Here is a 22,540-nt window from a genome sequence, read left to right as displayed (position 1 = left end):
AAAAAATTGCACCTAAGTGTCTCAACTGAGACAGAAAAAATATATATATTTGACAAATATTTCAGGATTATAACACTCAGAAATCAAGAATAGGAGAGAACTTCTTCCATGTGACAAAGGAAATTTATGAAAAACCCACAGCTAACATTATACTCATTCAGGAAAACTTAAAAACTTTCCCATAAAATCAGAAACAATACAAAGATGTCCACTTTCACTATAACTGCTGTTATTCAGAATTGTACTGGATGGGAACCAGCAGTTAGCGTAATGGCTATGTCGCTGGACTCCTACGTAGTCGACCGCGGTTCATGTCCCGGACCCGGTGGCTTAAAACTCACACCGTGCACATGTGCGTGTGTGCCCAAGATCCCGAGAGGAGAATGGAAGAGAAGGGATTGCGGCATGACCATCCCCTCTGGGGCGTGATTTCTCGCTTTCTGTCTCTATGTCTCTCTCTGTCTGTCTGGCGAGCACACGCGCCCTATAGCAAAAACCTCTCAAAAAAAAAGAAATAAATAATTGTACTGGAAGTTCTAGCCAGAGCAATTAGGCAAGAAAAAGAAATAAAAGGCATCCAAAAGGAAAAGCCAAACTGTCTCTACTCACTGATAATTTACCTTAGAGATTAAAAATTCTCAAAAATACACACAATTGAACTAATAAAGCCAACATTTTCATGACACAGCAACATTAAAAAGGTCGTTGTATTTCTATACATTAGCAAAGGAGAAGAATGGAGTAGGACATGATGGATTAATGAATACAGAATTTTCTTTTGGAGTGATGAAAATGTTCTGGAATGAGATAGAAATGGTGATTGCACAATGTGAATGTACTAAATATCACTAATAGCAAATTTTATACGTTTTCACTGTAATTTAAATATATATATATATGTACAAGTGACATTGCAGACTAATTACATGAGAATTTCCAGAGGTAGGAAAGGTTTCATTATTTCCTAAAGCATAAATGGTTCGCATGTGTAGCCATTATTAACTACTTGTTTGTAATGAAGAATTTAGCAAGAGGTTGATTTGATTAGCTAGAATATTCATTGGGGATACAACTGGCATAAAGCATTCATTATGCCTAATACATGAATATATGGTATTTCGCATGAGTGGACTTTTACTGGATACAGCTTGAGCATTTATTTAAGTTTTTAATTTGCATAATTCTTATTGAGATGTGATTTTTTTTTTCTTTTTTTAGATTTAGGGAGCCATCTGCTAGAATTCAAAGTGAGATCTGAGGGTTTGAGGGTTCAATTCTAATTGTTATATTTTGAGTTATATCTTGATAATATAAGAAATTTTCCAGCATAACAATTAAAGTTCTTCTGCAATGATACTTTACAACTTAATTATCCTACTTAATCCAAATCCCACTTGCTGGCCTCTTTTTGTTCAGCCCCAAGTTAAGAATGGTTTTCATTTTTTTGCTACGATTTGGATAATGCTTTGTCCCCCACAGGTTCATGTTTTAGAATTTGGCCCCTAGTGTCATTGGAAGATGGTGAAATTTTTGAGGTGAGGCTTAGTAGGTGGTGATTGGATCATGGAGACACGACCCTCATGAATGAATTAAGGTGAGACTGAGTGAGTTCTACTTCTCATGAGAGAAAGCTAGCTCTCCTTAAAGTGTTGTTACATTAAGGAAGACTGCTAACCTTAGTTCTCTGTCTGCACATACCTTCCATCCTGTCTGCTTCTGCTCCCCATGCTGTGATGCCAGCTGAATTCATGCCTTTGAAATTACCAAATACCAGAATCACAAGCCAAGTAAACTTATATAAATCACTCAGTCTCAAGTATTTCTGTAAGCAACACAATAGCAGACTAAGACACCTTTTAAAGGGCTATAAAACAAAGAAAAATGTGTAACAGGGACCAGCAGATTGTGTAATGGTTACATTGCTGGACTCCCATATAGTCGAACATGGTTCAAGTCCCAGACCCAGTGGCTTCAAACTCAGGCTGGGCACGTGAGCGTGCATACCCAAAATCCCAAGAGAAGAATGGAGGAGAAGGGACTGTGGTGTGGCCATCCCCCCAGGGGGTGATTTCTCACTTTCTGTCTATATGTCTCTCTGTTCCTCCAGTGAGGGCATGCACCCTATAGCAAAAATCTCTCTAAAAGAATAAATAAATAAATAAATAATAATGTGCAACAGAAACTATACATGACCCACAGCCTAAAATATTTGCTATTATGGCCTTTTACAAAAGTAGTTTGCTAACCCTAGTGTTGTTGCTTAAGTTAGGTTTTCTCAAAGAGATTCGGATTCCCTTCCCAGACAATGTCTCATGTCTTCTCTAAGCACACTACTAAATTTCACACTCATTGTAATCTTTATTTTTCTTATTTACTCATAGAACTACACAACGCAGTTTCCAAAACAACTGGGACCTTGACCATCACTGAATTCTCAGCAGTCATTCAAAACGTGGTTGTTGAAAGAATACACAGTATTATAATCTCTCCTGTGACCTAACACATAAATTCTTTTTTTTTAAAGAGAGATTTTTGTTATAGGGTGAGTGCACTCACTAGAGAAACAGAGAAAACAGAGAGACAGAAACCAAGAAAACACCCCCCGGGGGGATGGCCACGCTGCAATCCCTTCTCCTCCATTCTCCTCTCAGGATTTTGGGCACACACACACACACACACACACACACACACATATACCCAGCATGAGTTTTAAGCCACTGGGTCCAGAACTCGAACCATGATCAACTACGTGGGAGTCCAGCAACATAACCATTATGCCATCTGCTGGTCCCAATATATAAATTCTTATATAAGGTTTTAAGTAATTACTTGGGAAACATTAATAATTTTAATATTTTATTCCACCTAAATCATTAATGCATTTGCCTTGCAAGTTTTTTCCTCAGCATCACTGTAGTCCTTTTTAGAAAAATCTTAAAGGAAAGAAAAATAAGTTATTTAACAAGAAATAAATCTGTTATTGAGCAGTCATGCTTTGAATGAACTAGTAGGTGGGACTAATCAATCATACATGACATTTGATATAGATGTAACAATCAGATTTACTGAAAGTTCGACACAGAACAGTGAATATGACACGGCATGATGTAGTTAACATAGTGTCACACTCTACTGATGCTACATGTGAAAGGCTGTTTTCAGTTTTTATCCAAAAGTAGCACATACATTTAATTCAAAACCCTAAGACTCTAATGGCACCATAGTGTCATGTGGTCCAGTCATATATATATATATATATAGAGAGAGAGAGAGAGAGAGAGAGAAATTTTTTGCTATAGGGTGCGTGCACTTGCTGGAGGGACAGAGAGACAGAAAGCAAGAAATGATCGCTCCAGGGAGAGGGCCATGCTGCAATCCCTTCTCCTTCATTCTCCTCTTGGGATTTTGGTCATACACACTTAGTGCCTGGTGTGAATTTTAAGCCACCAGGTCCAGGACGCAAACCGTGATTGACTATGTGTGAGTTCAACAATGTAACCATTATGCCATCTGCTGGTCCTTGGGCATATATTTTTTTAAGAATTATTTATTTTATTTTATCTATCATTATTATTATTATTTAATTTGACCAGAGAGAGAGAGAAAGAGAAAGTGAGAAAGCAATCCCCAGTCCAGGATTCAAACCGTCATCAGCCATGTGGGAGTCTAGCACCTTAACCACCACGCCATCTGCCAGCCCTGTGGCATATACTTTTACTGAATTGATTTTTTTGTTCACTACATTGTATTCTTCACTATATATTCGAATAGTTGCTAGTACCACACTGCTAATAAATTTAAAATTAATAGAGCTGAATTATAGAGTGCTTTATGCCCTTACCAAAAAGAATTTTTTTAGGCTCAACTACATCTTTATTGATCAAATTAAGAATCATTACAATCATCACGTTTTGGCAGGCGAGAAATAAATTTGTTCATGCTTGTATTGTAAAAATCTGTGCTTTGAGACAAACTCTTGGAAAGCTTTTTCTGCATCCTGCTGGTTGTGGAAGTATTTTCTCTCTATAAAGTTGACAAGATACCTGAAGAAATGGTAGTCAGTTGGCTTGAGGTCAGGTGAATATGGTGGATGATGCAAAACTTTGAAGCCCAATTCGTTCAACCTCTGAAGTGTTGGTTCTGTGATGTGCAGTCAAGTGTTGTCATGGAAAAGAACCTGGGCCTTTCTGGTGACTGATGCCAGCTGCAGGCACTGCAGTTTTGGGTGCATCTCATCAATTTGCTGAGTATACTTCTCAGATGTAATGCTTTCCCCCCAGGACCCAGAAAACTGTAGTATATTAAACCAGCAGCACACAGGTACCATGGCCTCATTCTGGTGTAATGAGGGAAGTGCTTTGGAGCTTCTTCTCAGTCCAACCACTGAGCTGGTTATTGCTGACTGTCATATAAAGTCCACTTTTCATTGCATGTCACAATCCGATCAAGAAACAGTTCACTGTTGTTGCATATAATAAGAGAAGACAACATTTCAGAACAATTTTATTGATTTTCAGTCAGCTCATGAGGTATCCACTTACTGAGTCTTTTCATCTTCACAATTTACTCCAAATTTCAAATGACCATAGAATGGTTAACATTGACTTCTTTGGCAACTTCTTGTGTAGCTGTAAGGGGATCAGGTTCAATGATTGCTCTCAAATGGTCACTGTCAACTTCTGATGACCGTCCAGTATGCTCCTCATCTTTTGTCTCCTTTGGAATTCCACATAAACCTGCCCACGAGATCCACTTGCGTTTCTGCTCCCACATCAGTCTGACTCCCCAGAGTCCCCCAAAGCCAGGAAGTGCCTGTATCACCCTTCACCCACATTGAGAGACAGTGACAGTAAACCACACCCCAACAAATAGCATCTAAAACAAACCAAAGAAAGGAACTTCCAACTCAAGGTGGTGGCAGAGGGCCCCAAAGGGAATTTTTTTTTTAATTCAAAAAACAACAGTATTTGAGGTTGGGGGGGGGTGTAGAAGAATCTATGCATTACAGATATGAACAACAAAAAGAGTGGATTTTATTGTACATTTTCTTGAAAAAGTTTACTCCCACTTCTTGGCACAAACTCTACTTGCTTCCCTTTCACAGTAAAGACAAAAGCTGTTACAATGATCAACAAAAGCTCTAAGAACTGGCCTTCATTACCTGATCCTCCTTTCACTGTTCCTCCTTGATTATTCTGTCTTACCCACATTGGCCTCTTGACTTCTCGAACATTGAAAGACATATTCTTTTCTCTGGGTGACTTTCTCTGGCTATATCCATGCCTATTTGCACTCTCAATTTCTTCAGGTCTTCATTTTAAATTCTATCTACTCAGTGAAGCTTTCCCTGAAAACCCATTCTAAATTGAAAACTCAGATTTACGATCTCTTCCTTGCTTTGAATTTTCTTTTTAGCCCTAAACCCTTTTAAAATGCAATATCCTGGGACCAGTAAATGGCTTAATGGTTATGTCACTGGACTCTCACGGTATGAGTCCTGGACCAACTGGCTTAAAAAAATACCTCACGTCAGACCTCATGTGCGCATGGGTACCCAAAATCCCAAGAGGAGAATAGAGGAGAAGGGATCACAGTGTGACCATCTCTCCTTCTCATTTTCAGTCTCTCTGTCTCTCCAGTGAGCGCACACACTGAAAGGAATGTAAACCCTGAATATGAGGACAAAAAACAAAGGTAAAGATGACAAATGGAGAGAACAAAGTAGATAAAGCATAGGACCCAGGTGGCATTAATGAAACACTGCACTCCACCTTGTCAATGACAAAATGAGTAACTACTGATTAAGCAGTTATTCAAGGCTTTGGTTTCTAAATGATTATATAAAAAGTTGTTTCGGCTATCCAGTAGTATGATGGCATGGTGATTAAGGCAGCTGGATCCCACATGGCTGACTGTGCAGATCAAGTCCTTGCCCCAGTGGTTTGAAAAACACACCAGACATGTGTGCATGCATGCCCAAAATCCCAAAATATGAGAGAAATGGAAAAGGGACTGTAATATGACAATCCCCATGGAGAGCACTTTCTCACTATCCCTCCCTCCCTCTCCAGCAAGTGCAGGAGACCTATGGCAAATTTTAAAAAAAGAAAGCAAAGAAGAAATCATAATACAAATGATGTACTTTTCTGGACTCTTAATTAAAACCCTGTGTAAAAATAATCTTACTGGTTTGTCAATCCAGCTAGTCTCGGTCCATATCAGGATTTATGATTCTTTTTTAAATAATCAAAACAAAAAAATCATACAGTAAAACAACTGAAGTCTAAATTGATTTGATTGCAAGTTTATTTAGTGCTTTCAGGTAGGAGACAGAGACCCTAAGAATATAGCTAGGATATAGGCCCCAAATGGAATCATTGAATGGCTAAGTTTTGTTTTGTTTTTTTTTTTTAGAGAGATTTTCACTGTAGGGCGCGTGCGCTCGCCAGACAGAGAGAGACATAGAGACAGAAAGTGAGAAATCACCCCCCAGGGGGGATGGTCATGCAGCAATCCCTTCTCCTCCATTCTCCTCTTGGGATCTTGGGCACGCACGCGCCCGGGGTGAGTTTTAAGCCACCGGGTCCGGGACACAAACCGCGGTCGACTTCGTGGGAGTCCAGCGACATAGCCATTACGCTAACTGCTGGTTCCCTGAATGGCTAAGTTTTAAGATGGAGACACAACAGCTCAGCTCTCACTGAACTGCTTGCCAAGAAACAGCTTTCAGGGCTGGCAGATGGTGTGGTGTTTGGGACACTGGATTCCCAAATAGCTGACTGTGGTTTGAATCCTGGACATGGCTCACTTCCTCTTTTCTTTCTCTCTTTCTCTCTCTCTCTCTCTCTCTCTCTCTCGCTCTCGCTCTCTCGTCAAATTAAAAAATAATAATAGCAATAAAATAAAACAATTATTTAAAAAAAAAGAAAAAGAAAAATGGCTTGCAGCAGTGACTCAATGATTGGCCCAAAGCAAATACAGCAAAGGCTTATTTATTTATTTTTGCCAAAGGGTGCTTGCACTTATAGGAGAAAGGAACCAAAGTGAGAAACCACCCCAGGAGGGATAGTCATACCAGAAACCACCCCAGGAGGGATGGTCTTTGGTAAGACCTAGATTTTTTCCTCAGCAGTTTAGTGTAGCAAGAAACCAGACCTCTCTTGGTTTGAAACTCGGTTCTTTCCCTCATCCTCCTCTTGGGATTCTGGGCACACATGCACGCAGGCACACACCTGGCCTGACACAGGGTCCAGGACGCAAACCTGGGTCAACCACGTGAAAGTTCAGCACCTTAGCCACCACGCCACCTGCCACATGGCTTAGGGCCCGCGCCAAGGTCAATGTTAACTGAACGAGTCACTAAAAATAGGTATCCTGTAATACACAGGGATCACGAAAATTATACTCATAATTTTTTAAAACTTGGACATAGAGTTATATAATAAGTATCCTTGGCGTTCAGGACTCTTAACCCACAGGCACAGTCGACTAACAGAAGCCACAAGAACGACCCAAGGCTTCGTACACTAGAGCAGAGGCCCGGGAACATTGCGGCTGTGAGACAAATGTCAGATCCTCTCCATCTCCAGTAATAGCAGGAGAGGATGCTCCACAATGCGGAGAAGAAGCCAGATTCAGAAAGTGGGGGGAAAGGCGCTCGGAGCTGCGGGGATTCTGTAGGAACGTATGCGATGCTCACAACAGGACAACGTGACGACTAGCAAGAGAAGCAAAAAGGTAGGATACAAGGCTACCTTTCCACGGTAGAACCCAAATATGCGGCCAAGAAACCCATGGGCGCCGGGACGCTTGCGTCATCTTCGAGCGTCGGGGTTACGTAGTACCTTGTGCGCTACCTTTACCTTTCCATAGAAGCTGTGGAGTCTGACTGACAAAGCCGGAGAGAAAGCTATATGTAATAAAGAATTGTGTACACATATCTAATCCCTTGCCTCCAGGTCTCTTTTGCTATTACCTTTTTAACACGTGTTTTAGTTCAGTTGCCCAAACAAAAAATGGCGGCACAGGCGCCTGGGCCTACCATAGAGTCTCAGGCTAGAGGAGCCTGCGGGTGGGCTCTGTGGGCTGGGAAACTCGCACTGTCACTCGGCTCCGTAGAGGAAATTCGGGGCGGGTCCCGCTTAGGACTTCCTGCGTCTGCGCGAAGATGGAGGAGGAGAGTGTCCGCGTGGTTCGTTGCGGCGGCAGCGAGCTGAACTTCAGGAGACCGGTGTTCTCTGCGGATTCTAAGTATGAGGGCACTGCGCATGGTCAGCATGGCTGAGGGCCGTGAGGCCCCGCAGGGCGGGAGGAAAGGACTAAAAGGCGCGACGGGACTGGCCAGCCGACAGGTCTGGGCACTCTAAGGGGTTGGCGCGGGATAACCCAGGGTAGACAGCAGGGAGCCGGTGCCTGAGTTGTAAGAGAAGTGAGAACCCTTACTCCTGCAGCCCTGCAGACTTGGGGTGAGCCTCCCCCTCCCTGGACAGTTTACATGCAGGTAGATTGAGGGGCGCAGGGGTGGGTCCACGTGTCTAGAATTGGCTGTGCGCTGAGGCGGCTGGTCCAGGCATGGGAGTGCACGATGCTTTTCGCAGTACCCCAAGGAGCATTCCTACTCTTTCTTATAGAATCTCGTTTTGGAATTACCAAACTTAAATATTCCGCTTTCACCTGTGTCCCCCAGCAGGAAAAGGCATGTTGTCAGACTCTTTTTTGGAGCTCTGCAGATAAACCAAAGTTAGATTCCATATACGAGATTAAAATGTGGTAAGACTTAGATTTTTTCCTCAGCAGTTTAGTGTAGCAAGAAACCAGACTTCCCTTGGTTTGAAACTCGGTTCTTTACATCGTGAGACTTAATCTCTTGTCAATTACCACATCTGTCAAATGGGGATAATGTTTAATAATTCATCTTGTAAGGGTGCCGAAAGTATTAAATGCCTGGATACTCATAAAGCACGAACAAAAATGCTTGGCATTTCATATATGTCAGCTGTCATCGTCATTGCAGGATTTTCAACATCATCTGGAAGTGAAATGCTATAGTAAGAAAACATTTTCAAATCACTGAGAGTGACATTTAGTGACAGCCGTTTCTGTCTTAGAAGAATATAGCATGCTAGCGAGAGTTTGTGTGCTCCACAGTATCCTGCCATTGTGTGCGTTGGAAATAGGCGTTGAATGCATGCAGGGCAGAAGGAGTTTTCATAAATTGCCTTAGAGGCTCAGAACGAATGAGGTCCATTGTATGTTTCATTTGCTAAGCCCAGCAATTCGTTTTTAAGTATTTTTCAACTGTGTGTTATACATAACAAGCTGAGATGACAAAAACTAAGAATTCTGATAATGACCTAAGCTGTGCACCTCTAGTAGGAAAAGGAAATGTTTAGCAACCTCTGTCATACTGTGATGCTCTAGGAGCTCAGAAGAGATGACGTCAAAGTGAGAAGAATGGAGAAGGTGGCTGAAGGAGTGACATTTAGGCTAACCGTAGATGGGCGGATGGTGTTTTGACTAGCGGATATAGAAGGAAGGCGTTTGGGGACCAGCAGATGGTGTAATGGTTACATCGCTGGACTCCCACATAGTCCACCAAGGTTGGAGTCCCAGACTTGGCATCGCTGGACTCCCACGTAGTCCACCAAGGTTGGAGTCCCAGACTTGGTGGCTCAAAACTGATGCTAGCCGGGTGTGTGTACATGCCCAAAATCCCAAGAGGAGAAGGGATTGCAGTGTGGCCTTCTTCCCTGAGGGGTGATTTCTCACTTTCTGTCTGTCTCTTGTCTCTTCAGCGAGCACACATGGTGATTTCTCACTTTCTGTGTCTCTTGTCTCTTCAGCGAGTGCACATGCCTATAGCAAAAAATCTCTCTCAAAAAAAAAAAAAAAAAGCATTTCAGGCACAGTATAAGCAAGGTGGTAAAATTGTATTTATATTGAACAGACTGGTACTGTTAGCTAGTAGAAATAATATAGGAAAAGCTCAGGGGAAACGAGCTTAGAAAGGGGACTTGGAGCAAGTTACTGGTTACTGTTCCGTCCAAAGAGAGTGGGTGTTTTCTTTCTCTAGTTAAAAATGCAAAGGCTGTAATAATATGCAAATCTTGAAGAACAGTAATTTGAAATCTGTGAAATTCTGTAGTAAGTGTTACAAAGTGGAAAGAGCGGTAAGTAAGCTGGTATGCTCCAAGTTGTGAAGTTTCCCTCAGTAGAGGATCTTGCAGCACTGGCAGGAGTTCCCTCATCAAGGATATAGAGGGAGGGCGTTCCAGGTGGAGGGAGCAGCTGGAAATTTGATAAAGGTGGAGGTTTGAACTGGCCCTTTATGTAAAGTCAGTATAATTGCTGTATAGGATATAGGGAAATGTTGGAAGTGAAATTCGGAAGAGTAGAGGCCAGAGGTTAGAGGGCTGATGCAGGTATCTAAACAAGAAATGACTGGCCCACCCAGAGAAAATATTGAAGATGGGGAAAAGATTTGACTGGTTTTTCCTGATTCATTTTATCCAGTTATGTTATAAAACCTTTCAAGATAGGGCAAGTTCTCTTCAACAAACTGTATTGGACATTGGAAATCAAAAGTAAATACAGCTTTTGCCATATAGGAATGTATCGCTAGATAAAGAAGATTGATATACATGTAAAGTTTTAAAAACACTAAGATAAAATCATATGCAGGGTGTTTTGGGATCACAGAGAAGTCTGGCCCAAGGATTCTGTCAGGGTTTTTTGCCTTCCACAATCTACAGAAAGAACGTTAGTTAGAAATGATAGGCATAGAACAAACATGTTTTATTTGAGAAACAACTAAATTTGTATTTCTGAGCTTTGCCCTAAGGTAATATTTATTATGAAAAGAGTCAAACAAATATTACCCCAACTTAACCACTTTTTGTAACTTAATAACCCCTGCTTTTTTGGAAGAAATCTACAAATCTACAAAGATAAAAGCAAAACTCACCTTTCAGCAAGAAGGAAAAAAAAAAACTGGCATAAAGTCTGTGCTTTGCTCTACAAGAGAGTTCTGAACCTCACCAACTGGACTATAGCCTTTGACTGCATTTGAATTTTTTTTCCCTTTATTCATGGTAGAGCATATGCACATAAAAAACAGTAACACCCTTCATAGGATCGGGTCATGCCGCAGTCACTTTCCTCCAGTCTTCCAACCTGTCTGACCTTGGGCACTCACATGTATGCCTGGGGTATTTCAGGCTGACCAAAGGTTCAAACCACAGTTGCCATGTGTGATCCAGCTTCTCTTGAAGCAGCCACTCTGCCGCAGAGCTACGTTTGTCTTAGTATTTGTAAGGTGGTGTTTCCCATGAACTACGAGAGTATGGGGACAAGGGAAAACACAAATGTTAGCAGAACCACTAAAGAGTAATAGTAATAGTTGATAGTATATGGCATGGCATATGTCCATTTAGTGACCAAGCAACTTGTTTAAGTCAACTGTTTTCGTAGGATGATTTCATACAGCTATGGAAGAGAAAAGACATTGGCCTCATACTCTGCCCTGAGTTAATAAACTTATCTGTCTAGGAATCCTCATAGACTTATACAGAACAAAGCTTTGAATACACAGCTCTTAACCTATTTTGAAAGAAACCTTTGTTGCATGTTATTTTTATCGTGGGCAATAAAACGTTTCTACTACCCACAGAGTACCTGAAACCTATTTTTTCTTTCTTTTCTTCCAGGTATATCTTCTGTGTCTCTGGAGACTTTGTTAAAGTTTATAGTACAGCTACTGAAGAGTGTGTGCACATATTACATGGACACAGAAATCTGGTGACTGGAATCCAGCTCAATCCCAACAACCACCTACAGGTGCCAAAAAGTTGATAATTGAACTTTTTAACATTGGCTTTATAGTTGACATAAATTTTGAGCTGTATTTGGCTAGGAAATGTTCCAGGTAATGATCAGGAAAGTCTCTGTTGCTTTTCTGATTCAAGGTATTTTTCACTTATTTTTAGTTGTTAAAATAGGAGCACAGGGGACCAGCAGTTAGCGTAGTGGCTGTGTCACTGGACTCCTATGTAGTCGACTGCAGTTCGAGTCCCAGATCTTGTAGCTTAAACTCACGTCGGGCACGTGTGCATGCGTGCCCAAGATCCCGAGAGGAGAATGGAGGAAAAGGGATTGTGGTGTGGCCATCCGAGGGAAAGTGATTTGTGGTTGGCCCACCCCCCCCCCCCCGGGGCTGATTTATCACTTTCTGTCTCTCTGTCTTTCTGGGGAGCACATGTGCTCTATAGCAAAAACCTCTCCCAAAAAAAAGAAAAAGAGCATTAAAAAAAAAAAATAGGATCACAGAAGCCAGCAGGTGGTGTGGTGGTTACAATTTTGGATCCCACGTGACCTGCTATGTGGTTAGCGTCCTGGACCTACCAGCTTGAAAAACATACCAGGCGTGTGTGTGCATGTGTGCCCAAAATCTCTAGAAGAGAGTGAAAGAGAAAGGATTGTGACTGGCCATCACCCCTCACCCCCGCCACCACTCCCCCCTAGGGGTGGGGGTGATTTCTCACTTTCCTTCTCTGTCTGTCCTTTGTCTTCCTCTGGTGAAGACATGTCCCCTATAGCAAAATAAAATAATAGGATAACAGCGTAGAACTTCATTGCCCATAGTGTTTTCTGCAACCATTTGTTCCACTGGATGGTAATAAGTTACTTACTTGACAAGGATGATCTTGGTTGTGTGTCTGAAATTCAGATCTAGGCCAGGTTATGTGAATTTTCTAATTAGAGATCTTCTCAAGTCTCCTTCTATGCATTGTGAATATTCAAAAGGTACATGTAGTATCTGGTGTATCTCAAACTTATTTGACCTCTGAACCCTTGGGTTTCTGGAACACATTTTGAAAAATATAGGCCAAAAAGTAATGATTGGCAGATTGATTCTTTTAGAGATGAGGCTCCTAAGGATTAAAGCAAGTTTTACATAACCCTAAGACCAGAGTCTAGACAAGAAGGGCTTCTTGACTTAGTGGATTGTCCAGTTCATTTCAAGACAAAGTTGGGAATCTAATTTAGACCAGACCACCCCACTTCTTCCACAAAGTAGCCTTTGCTTCTCAGAATTCAAAAATATTGAAATGGTCATTTTAATTCTGTTATTATGTTTTAACAAAGCTACTAAAAATTTGTTTCAAGCATATTTTGCTCTTACTCTAGTTTTCAGTCGAGTTCTATTTCTCTGGATTAGTCACAGCTGACTTGGAAGTTAATGCTTCATTTAAGATGGATTTGATGGAACCAGCAGGTGGTGTAATGGTTATGTCACTGGACTCCCACGTAGTTGACAGTGGTTCGAGTCCTAGACCCAGTGGCTTAAAACTCACCCTGGGTGCTTATGCATGTGGGCCCAAAATCCCGAGAGGAGAATGGAGAAGGGACTGTGGCATAGCCATCCCTCCCCTGGGGTGGGGGGAGGGGCAGTGATTTCTCACTTTCTGTCGCTGTCTCTTTGGTCAGCACATGTACCGGTTGGCAAAAATCTCTCTCTTAAAAAAAAAAATGGATTTGAATTGTAAAGAAAGTAGAGCATAAGATAATAGTGATCTTTTCTTTCCAAAATTAAATGAGCCACTCTTAAAAATCAAAGTGAAAGCTTAACCATAGTAGCACAGTGGATAGGAACTGCTACTCAAAGCTGGAGCCTCATAGAAGGTCCAGGTTCTGATCCCAGACCAACCCAGGCATACGGGGAGGTAGGTACCTGTAATCTTAGCTAGCTGGCTAGGGTAGGGTGATTGCCACATGGTGAGACCCTGTCAGAAAATAGCTATTATAACCCCCTCTACCTTAAAAAAAAAAAAAAAAGAAAGAAAGAAAAAGTAACTTTTCTGCTGGATCAAAGCATATATTTTATCCTGCCATCCTCTGAAGGTTTAAGTTTATTTTATGTAGCATTTGTATGTTTTAAAAACAAAAACATGCTTTAAACATTAAAACTTTTTAGGGACCAGCGTATGACATGGTAGTTAATGGTGCTGGACTCCCACATGGCCGACCATAGTTCAAGTTCCAGACCTGGCAATTTGCTCTCTCATTTTCCCTCTCTCTTACTCTGTCCCTCTCTGGTCAAATTTAACTAACTAAATAAATAAATTTAAATAAAATAATGCTCTAAAAAATAAGATTGGAAGTCTTTAAAAAAAATTAAGAGTTTGTGAACTCTTGAGCTTCATAACAAAAGCCATATACACGTGACATAAAATGTGTATCAGGTGGGGGGCCAGCAGGTAGCGTGCTGGTTAAGGGCACTGGACTCCCACATGACAGACCACAGTTTGAGTCCTAGATCTGGCGGCTTTCTTTCTCCCTCTCTCTCCCACTTACTCTGCACCTCTCTAGTCAAATTAAAATAAATAAATAAATCTAGGACCAGCAGTTGGTATAATGGCTATGTCACTGGACTCCCATTTAGTCGACTGCAATTCAAGTCCCAGACCTGGTGACTTAAACTCACACCAGGCACGTGTGCATGCGTGCCCAAGATCCTGAGAGGAGAATGGAGAAGAAGGGATTGTGGCATGACCATCCCCGCAGGGGAGTGATTTCTCACTGTCTCTCTGTCTCTCTCTGTCTTTCTGGCGAGCGCACGCACCCTATAGCAAAAACCTCTCCAAAATACATAAATAAATAAAGTTTAAAAAATTTTTAAAAATGTATATCAGGTGAATACAAGTAAAAATTTAAAGAGAGCAACTTTATTAGGTTTGGTTGGGCAGAGGTTCTGTGGATTTAGAAGTCACAGTTTTTATGTATTAATTATTGCTTTGACAGTGATTATATTTTACTCATCTCTGTTTATGATTCTTATACATAATAACTATGGTGTATGTTATCCATTTAATGTAATTAAATGTAATTATTTTACTTAGATAATATTGTCTTACTCCAGCATTTTTTATAAACATTATAAGCAAAGTACTTTCACAAAACAGCAACAACAGTAAAATCTTAGTAAATTTAAAAGCACTGGGGACAAATAAGCCTATGTGTTAGTAAAGCTGCAAAGCCAGCCTTGTGGGACCCAGCTGCCTTAGCCACCGTGCTACCAGCCGGACCAGGATTTTTAAAATGAGTGAACAAGAGATAGGCACTTCTGATAGAGTCTTGTCATGCCACAGTCCCCTTCCCCCAACCTTCCAGCTTGTCAGGATCTTGGGTACATGGTGTGTTTCAGGTCATCTCAGGATTTGAACCTACAGATATAGTGACTTCTGGCACTGCAGATCAATATGCAACCCCAAGTGGGCCAGATTTTTATTTTATAATTTCTTAATTAGAAATTCTTTGCTGGGACCAGCAGTTAGCATAATGGCTGCATCCTGGACCCAGTGGCTTAAAACTCACGCTGGGCGCGTGTGCGTGCGTGCCCAAGATCCCGAGAGGAGAATGGAGAAAGGATTGCAGTGTGGCCATACCCCCTGGCGGTGATTTATCGCTTTTTGTCTCTATGTCTCTCTCTGTCTGGCGAGCGCACGTGCCCTATAGCAAAAACCTCTCTAAAAATAAAAAGAAATTAAGGAAAAAAAGAAATTCTTTGTTCATTTGAGAAACATGTAAGATAAAAGCAGTTCAGCTAATAAAAAAAGGACTGTGCTTTGAGAGAAATAGCAAGATCTTTTTTTTTTTTTTTAAGTTTCTTTCTTCATTCGAAAGAGTAAGACAGTGATTGTCTATATGCTCTCAAGACACAATCCTCCTCGAGCCTTCCAAGCCAACCAGAATCACAGGCTCACAAAGCACCCCTGACATGTACGTCAACTCACGACCCAACCTGTGATCTTCCGTATGGATACAGCGTCACTGTGCGGCACACTGTCCGCTGCCACCATGACTGTCTGCAACAAGCTCCTGAGTGCTTTTCATAACTCAGTATCTAACCATTTTCCTCTTGAAGGTAGAAAATTGACTTTCAGTTGATTTTGAAATTGATGGGTCTCTTTCCTCCAAACTGCTATGATAAGATTGTCTGTTTTACAGCCACAGTATAAAAAATGACTGTAAGGCTAGCAGTGAATTCATGAACAGAAAATTCCTCTGTATTAGCACTTAATTATTCATTTGCTATCTTAATAGACTTTTGTATTTTTAATCTGTTTTGTACTCTTTTTACCCTTTTAGCTGTATTCGTGTTCTCTTGATGGCACAATTAAACTATGGGACTACATAGATGGCATTTTGATAAAGGTATGTATACCAGTCTTCAGTTTTCCTTGCATGGAAAAGAATGGCAGCATGTGTAATTTAATGAAAGATGCACATTTCCCCTTTAGAAGGCAACAACTTTGGATAGACATTTTTAAACAAGTTGTAAAATTCATATACCATTAAAAAAGGACAAAATTGACTATAAAACTTTTGAACTTTTTTTTTTTTAGGAGATTTTTGCTAGAAGGCACATGTGCTCCCCACTGAAAGACAAAGAGATGCAAAGTGAGAAATCACCCCCCAGGGCAGATGGTTATACCACAATCCTTTCTCCATTCTCCTCTCTGGATTTTAGGCACACAAGTATACACATCCAGAGTGAATTTTAAGCTGCCAGGTCTGGGACTCGAATTGCAGTCAACTATGTGGGAGTCCAGTGATGTAACCATTATGCCATATGCTGGTCCACCCCCAAATTTTGAACTTCTAAGACAAAATATAAGGAAAACTCCATGAGAAAAATATCTACAAATAGCCCAGTAGAAAAAAATGGGAATAGGATAAGAAGGTATAAATTTGTAGAAAAAGAAATACAAATAGCCAATAAGCCTAAAGAGACACTTAAACTTACTAATAATTAAAGAAACACAAAACAATGATGTGGCGTTTTTCCCTAAGAATTTAGCCAAATTGCAGATGGAAAAAAATCTAGAGTTAGGTAAAGTGTAGAGATTGTGCACTTTTGTACACAATCAATGAGAATAAATATAAAAATAAATACCTTTTTCTCCAGCAACTTCACCTAAGAATTTCTTATTGAAATAATGGCATATATAGGGGCTAGCAGATGGTATGGTGTTTTCACCTAAAAATTTCTTATTGAAATAATGACAAATGTAGTGGCTAGCAAGGGGACTGCCACATGGTTGACTACAGTTCAAGTCCTAAACTGGGTGACTTGAAAAATCATGCCAAGCATGTGTCATGCATGTCTAAAGTCCCAGGAGGAGAATGAGAATGGAAGAAAGGGAGTGACCATCCACCCTGGGAGTGATTTCTCACTTTTTCTCTCACTACCTCTGTCTCCTGTGAGTGCACATGCCATATGGCAAAAACCTTAAAAACATTATTTATGGTAAGAGAAAATTAAATAAAACCTTATTCTTTGAGTAGAATACTGTATAAACTTGAAAGATTACTCAGCACAGGTACCAGCAGTTAGCGTAATGACTATGTTGCTGGACTCCCATGTAGTAGACCACAGTTTGTGTCCCAGACCCGGTGGCTTAAAACTCACACCGGGCGCGTGTGCATGCATGCCCAAGATCCCGAGAGGAGAATGGAGGAGAAGGGATTGTGGCGTGGCCACCCTCCTGGGGGGTGCTTTCTTGCTTTGTCTCCCTGTCTCTCTCTCTGTCTGTCTGGTGAGCACATGCGCCCTATAGCAAAAAACCTTCTCCCCCCCCAAAAAAAAGATTACTCAGACATATGTATTATGTTCTGTAAGCCAGGTACTAATGTTGGGGACATAATAGTGAGCAAAACAGATAAAAATCTCTGCCCTTGTGGAATTAATGTTCTCCTGGGGGGGGGTAGAAATGGACAATAAACAACATGGTGCTTTTTATTTTTCAGACTTTCATAGTTGGACATAAACTTCATGCCCTCTTTACTCTTACCCATGCTGAAGATTCTGTCTTTGTTACAATAAATAAAGAAAAACCAGGTAGAGTATAATTAACTTACTTTGTTTTTATATGGCCTTGAATGGCTCTTTATATTTTATAGTTTCACAAAATACAATGTTTTGGTTTTAATCCAAAGCTAAGTTTTTGGAGATACCATTCCAGTTGCTTTTGTTGTCCCTACATTAATTTGGGGGAGACTCAGTTATGAAATATGCAGTGAGGGAATGATTATTTTAGATAGTAATAATAGGCTGTAGCACTCAAATTTTAAAGCTATTTTACAAAGATGGGCTAGAATTTATTTTTCTACTGAACTTAAATCTATCATTCTTAATCATCAGTAGTATTTTACCCAACCTTGAACAACCCCTGCTTGTTGGTCCTGAATCAGTATAGAAAATGGTATTCAAAATAGATTGATGTTTAAAACCAGTAATGTGGTTAAATTATTAGTAATTATATTTTCACTGGAATAATATTTCATTAAAGTTACCGTGTACTCAAACATTTTAGGAATCTCGTAATACTCTCAGTGATTACAAATAATTGTCCTTCATCAGATGAGAGAATTTGGTACCACAGAAATTGACATGAAGGAAATATTAAAAGAAATACTTGTTCTTTTTGGTTTTAACTATAGGGTGTGTGTGCTCACCAAAGAGAGATCGGGTGGAGTTGTAATGAGAAATCTCCCCCTCAGGGGGGTGGGGATGTAATGAAAAATCTCCCCCTCAGGGGAATGGCCACACCACAGTCCCCTCTCCTCTAGTCTCCCCTCGGGATTTGGGGCATGCACATCTGCCCAACATGAAGCCACTGGGTCCGGGACTCAAACTGTCAAGTTGGCCATACGGGATCCATCTCTCTTTAACCTCCATGCCACCTGCTGGCCACAAAGAAATTTTCTTTGCCAAACAAAGACTTCAACTTTAAGGTACATTTTGTTCAATAGAGCCTTGAATTATTATCTAGGCATCAAGTGAATTCTAGGGTACTTATTAACGGTTTCATGTGAATGAATGCACATGTTCACTTTCTTCAGAGAAACTTTACATTAACACAGCTTTCTTTGGTTAGATGTGTTTCAGCTGGTTTCAGTGAAGCTGCCAAAATCCTCAAGTCAGGAAGTAGAAGCTAAGGAGATATCCTTTGTTTTGGATTACATAAATCAGTCACCAAAGTACATTGCCTTTGGAAATGCGGTAAATTTTGTTTTGTTGATTTTCTATTTTGCACATAAAATCTCTTCCCCACACTTTCTCTCTGAGCATTTTATATTACAGTGATTTTATGTTGTCTTGAATTACGGTATTTTTGCTAGTAGTTACAAAGCCTCTTTTATTGGTTTAGCATATATTTACAGTATAGTTTTTTAGGTCCATTATTACTTTGTGTATTCTTTCCTGTTGCCCTAGTAAGCCCTCTAATTGTCTGAGAAGTACCCACGTTATGGCATTTTGTACTCTATTTCCTCCTCCCTCCCCTTTCTCCCACACCATGCTTTCATTAATGGAAAAAAAGGTGATATACCCCTTCACATCTACTAGAACAGCTAATGTTGGCCAGTTATTTATCAAATATAAATAAATACCATTACCCAGCAATTCTCTTAGGTAGAGAAATGGAAACCACAAATGATGTGTACAGTGATTATTATTTGTAAATCCCTCAAAATGTGAATAACCCAAATGTTCATTAACAAGAGAATAAACGGATCATGATGCATATTCAGTGGGATGCTTTTCTGCATTAAAAAAGAACTTCAGATGATGTTGAACTAAAGAATACATACTCAGAAGTTAGAGCATATTGTATCATTCCATTTACATGAAGTTCTACAAGCAGAAAAATAAACGTAGTGATAGAAACGAATAGTTACTGGCTCAGGTAGGAACATGGAGGATTGACTGAAGAGGAATGAGGATACAGTCAGATGAAGGAAATGTTCTAGATCTGGATTGTGATAGTGGCGATATGGGTGTATACATATGTCAAACATTGCATTTTATTGTATGTAAATTATCCCTTAATAGAAAAGATTAAATAATTATAGTTAAAGGTAGAGAATCTTTTTTAGAATTTAGGACCTAAGTTCATTTTTTTATTTTTTTTTAATCATGGTTTTAAAAGTAGTAGTAGTATTCTTTCCATAGCCAAAGTATAATGTATCATTTTATACCAATATCTTTTTTTTTTTTCAGGGTTTTGCTTTAGGACACATGCGCTTGCCAGAGAGACAGAAACAGAGAGAGGGAAAGTTAGAAATCACCCCCTCCTCCCATGGTGGATGCCATGTCACAGTCCCTTTTCTTCCATTACCCTCCTGGGATTTTAGGCATGCATGCACAGGTACCAGGCATGATTTTCAAGCCACCAGCCACCAGGTCCAGGACTTAAATTGCGGCCAGTAAGAAGGAAACATTATCCCTATTCCATTTGTCTTCTTACACTAATATGATCTTTTTTTTTTTTTTTCACTGTAGGGTGCGTGCACTCACCAGACAGACAGAGAGAGAGAGACATAGAGACAGAAAGCGAGAAATCACCCCCCAGGGGGGATGGTCACGGCGCAATCCCTTCTCCTCCATTCTCCTCTCGGGATCTTGGGCACGCACGCACACGCGCCCGGCGTGAGTTTTTTAAGCCACCGGGTCCGGGACATGAACCGCGGTCGACTACGTGGGAGTCCAGCGACATAGCCATTATGCCAACTGCTGGTTCCCCTAATATGATCTTAATGTGCCAGACAAAAACCATTGTTACTGTTAACTTTTTCTTTTTCATTTTATTTTCTTTTTTTTTTTTTTTTCACTGTAGGGTGCGTGCACTCACCAGACAGACAGAGAGAGAGAGACATAGAGACAGAAAGCGAGAAATCACCCCCCAGGGGGCATGGCCACGCTGCAGTCCCCTCTCCTCCATTCTCCTCTCGGGATCTTGGGCATGCATGCACATGCACCCAGCATGAGTTTTAAGCCACCAGGTCTGGGACTCGAACCCCGATCGACTACATTTGAGTCCAGCAACATAGCCATTATGCTAACTGCTGGTCCCGTTAGTGTTAACTTTCATGATGAGAATATTTCTTCTTAAAGAGTGCTGACTATTCTGTGAATGTTGCCTTTTCTTTGCCATACCAGGGGGAATATGTTGCCGCAGTACGAGACTTTTACTTGTCTGTTTATTTTTTCAAAAAGAAAACAACCTCAAGGTAAGAATTCCTTTTTGTTAGCTTTATGTCATTTACTCAGAGTTTATCTTGTTTCACCCTCACACCTGTGATCCAGTGATATTTCTGGTTTCATATAACAAGGCATTGTGAGACCCTGAGGGGCAGAGGTACAGTTTTTAACCCCCAGTGGGTGGGGGTGTGACAGTGTTCGTCACAAAATCCTAGGGAACTTTTTCCAGCCAAAAGCCCAGGAATTTAGCACTCCTTAATTCTGGTCTGCATAGTTGGTGTCAGGATGAATACATTTTGAAAAGCCTATACCATGTTATTCTCAATTCCATTTTATGACCATAGGATAATAATATTTTAAATAGTATTTTAAATATTTTTAAATGGGTTTTAAAAAGTGTAGATGGTTGACAGATACTCAGCCTACAAATAGAAAATAGCCTAGAAAATTCCCCAGGCTTGTCCATACCTCTTGCTGAAATTTAGGTTCAATGAGAAATTTGAACAAACTTTGTCTAGACTAAAAAAAACAGTGAAAAAAACTGTTTTTTCTTTTTTATTTTAGATTTTTGACATAGGGCACATGAGAGAGATATAGAGAGAGAGGGAAAGTGAGAAATCATCCCCCCAGTGGGAATGGCCATACTGCAGTCCCCTCTCCTTCATTCTTCTCTTGGGATTTTGGGCATGTACACACATGTGCCTGGAGTGTTTTTTAAGCTGCCAGGTCTGAGACTGGAACCACAGAGTTGCCATGTGGGATACAGTGCCTTAACCTCCACCTGTTGTCCTTTAAATATTTTTCTTTATTTCAATGACAGTGGGTTCCATAGACAAGGTATTATGATAGAATATTAGTCATGAAATTTCTATTGTATGTTAATACTTCTTTATAAAACAAAATGCTGAATTCCTGACAAACACCTGGGATTTATAGTCTTCAGATTCCGAGTTAGTTGATAAGGCTAGGGACTCCTTTAATACCTAGCTATATTATCACTTACCAAGAGATAAGAAACTTTAGTAATCCAGGAAATTTATTTTTCTCCTAGGTTTACTTTATCATCTTCAAGAAATAAGAAACATGCTAAGAACAATTTTACATGTGTAACATGTCACCCAAAGGAAGACTGCATTGCAACTGGTCACCTGGATGGCAAAATACGTCTTTGGTCAGTTAACTCCTGAAGAGTATGGTGATCATTTATTACTGTTTTATTAGTCCTGCAGAAGAGGGCTATTTCTGGTCTAGGAAGAAGAGCAGTATAGGAGATGAGGCATAACTGACATCCTCCTTTGTTTTTTTATTTCTTTTTTAAGAAATTTCTGCTATAGGGCACATGCGCTTGCCAGAGAGTGAAACAGAAAGCGAGAAATCAAGACCCCGACCCCACCCTGGGATGGGCATGCATGCACCTGTGCCTAACATGAGTTTCAAACCAGCAGGTTCGGGACTCGAACCATGGTCGTTCATGTGAGAGTTCCGTGCCTAAAGCAC

At 40.5% G+C, this 22,540-nt stretch overlaps 1 protein-coding gene across 1 annotated transcript in view; it reads left to right on the top strand.

Annotated features, from left to right (window-relative positions):
• The first annotated feature begins 8,134 nt into the window (after positions 1 to 8,134).
• The window catches only part of WDR75 (WD repeat domain 75), a 39,521-nt gene continuing 25,115 nt past the window's right edge, over positions 8,135 to 22,540 (top strand). Inside the window, exons 1-7 of the mRNA XM_006147843.3 lie at positions 8,135 to 8,250; positions 11,706 to 11,835; positions 16,147 to 16,212; positions 17,809 to 17,899; positions 18,939 to 19,063; positions 21,002 to 21,072; positions 22,095 to 22,214. Of these exons, the coding sequence (XP_006147905.1) occupies positions 8,168 to 8,250; positions 11,706 to 11,835; positions 16,147 to 16,212; positions 17,809 to 17,899; positions 18,939 to 19,063; positions 21,002 to 21,072; positions 22,095 to 22,214 (686 nt within the window). The 5' untranslated portion in view covers positions 8,135 to 8,167. The remainder of the gene's footprint in view (positions 8,251 to 11,705; positions 11,836 to 16,146; positions 16,213 to 17,808; positions 17,900 to 18,938; positions 19,064 to 21,001; positions 21,073 to 22,094; positions 22,215 to 22,540) is intronic.

This window comes from Tupaia chinensis, unplaced genomic scaffold, assembly GCF_000334495.1.
Source record: "Tupaia chinensis unplaced genomic scaffold, TupChi_1.0 Scaffold000225_1, whole genome shotgun sequence".
In the NCBI taxonomy this organism is placed as follows: Eukaryota; Metazoa; Chordata; class Mammalia; order Scandentia; family Tupaiidae; genus Tupaia; species Tupaia belangeri.
This window is presented reverse-complemented; position numbering and strand designations above follow the sequence as displayed.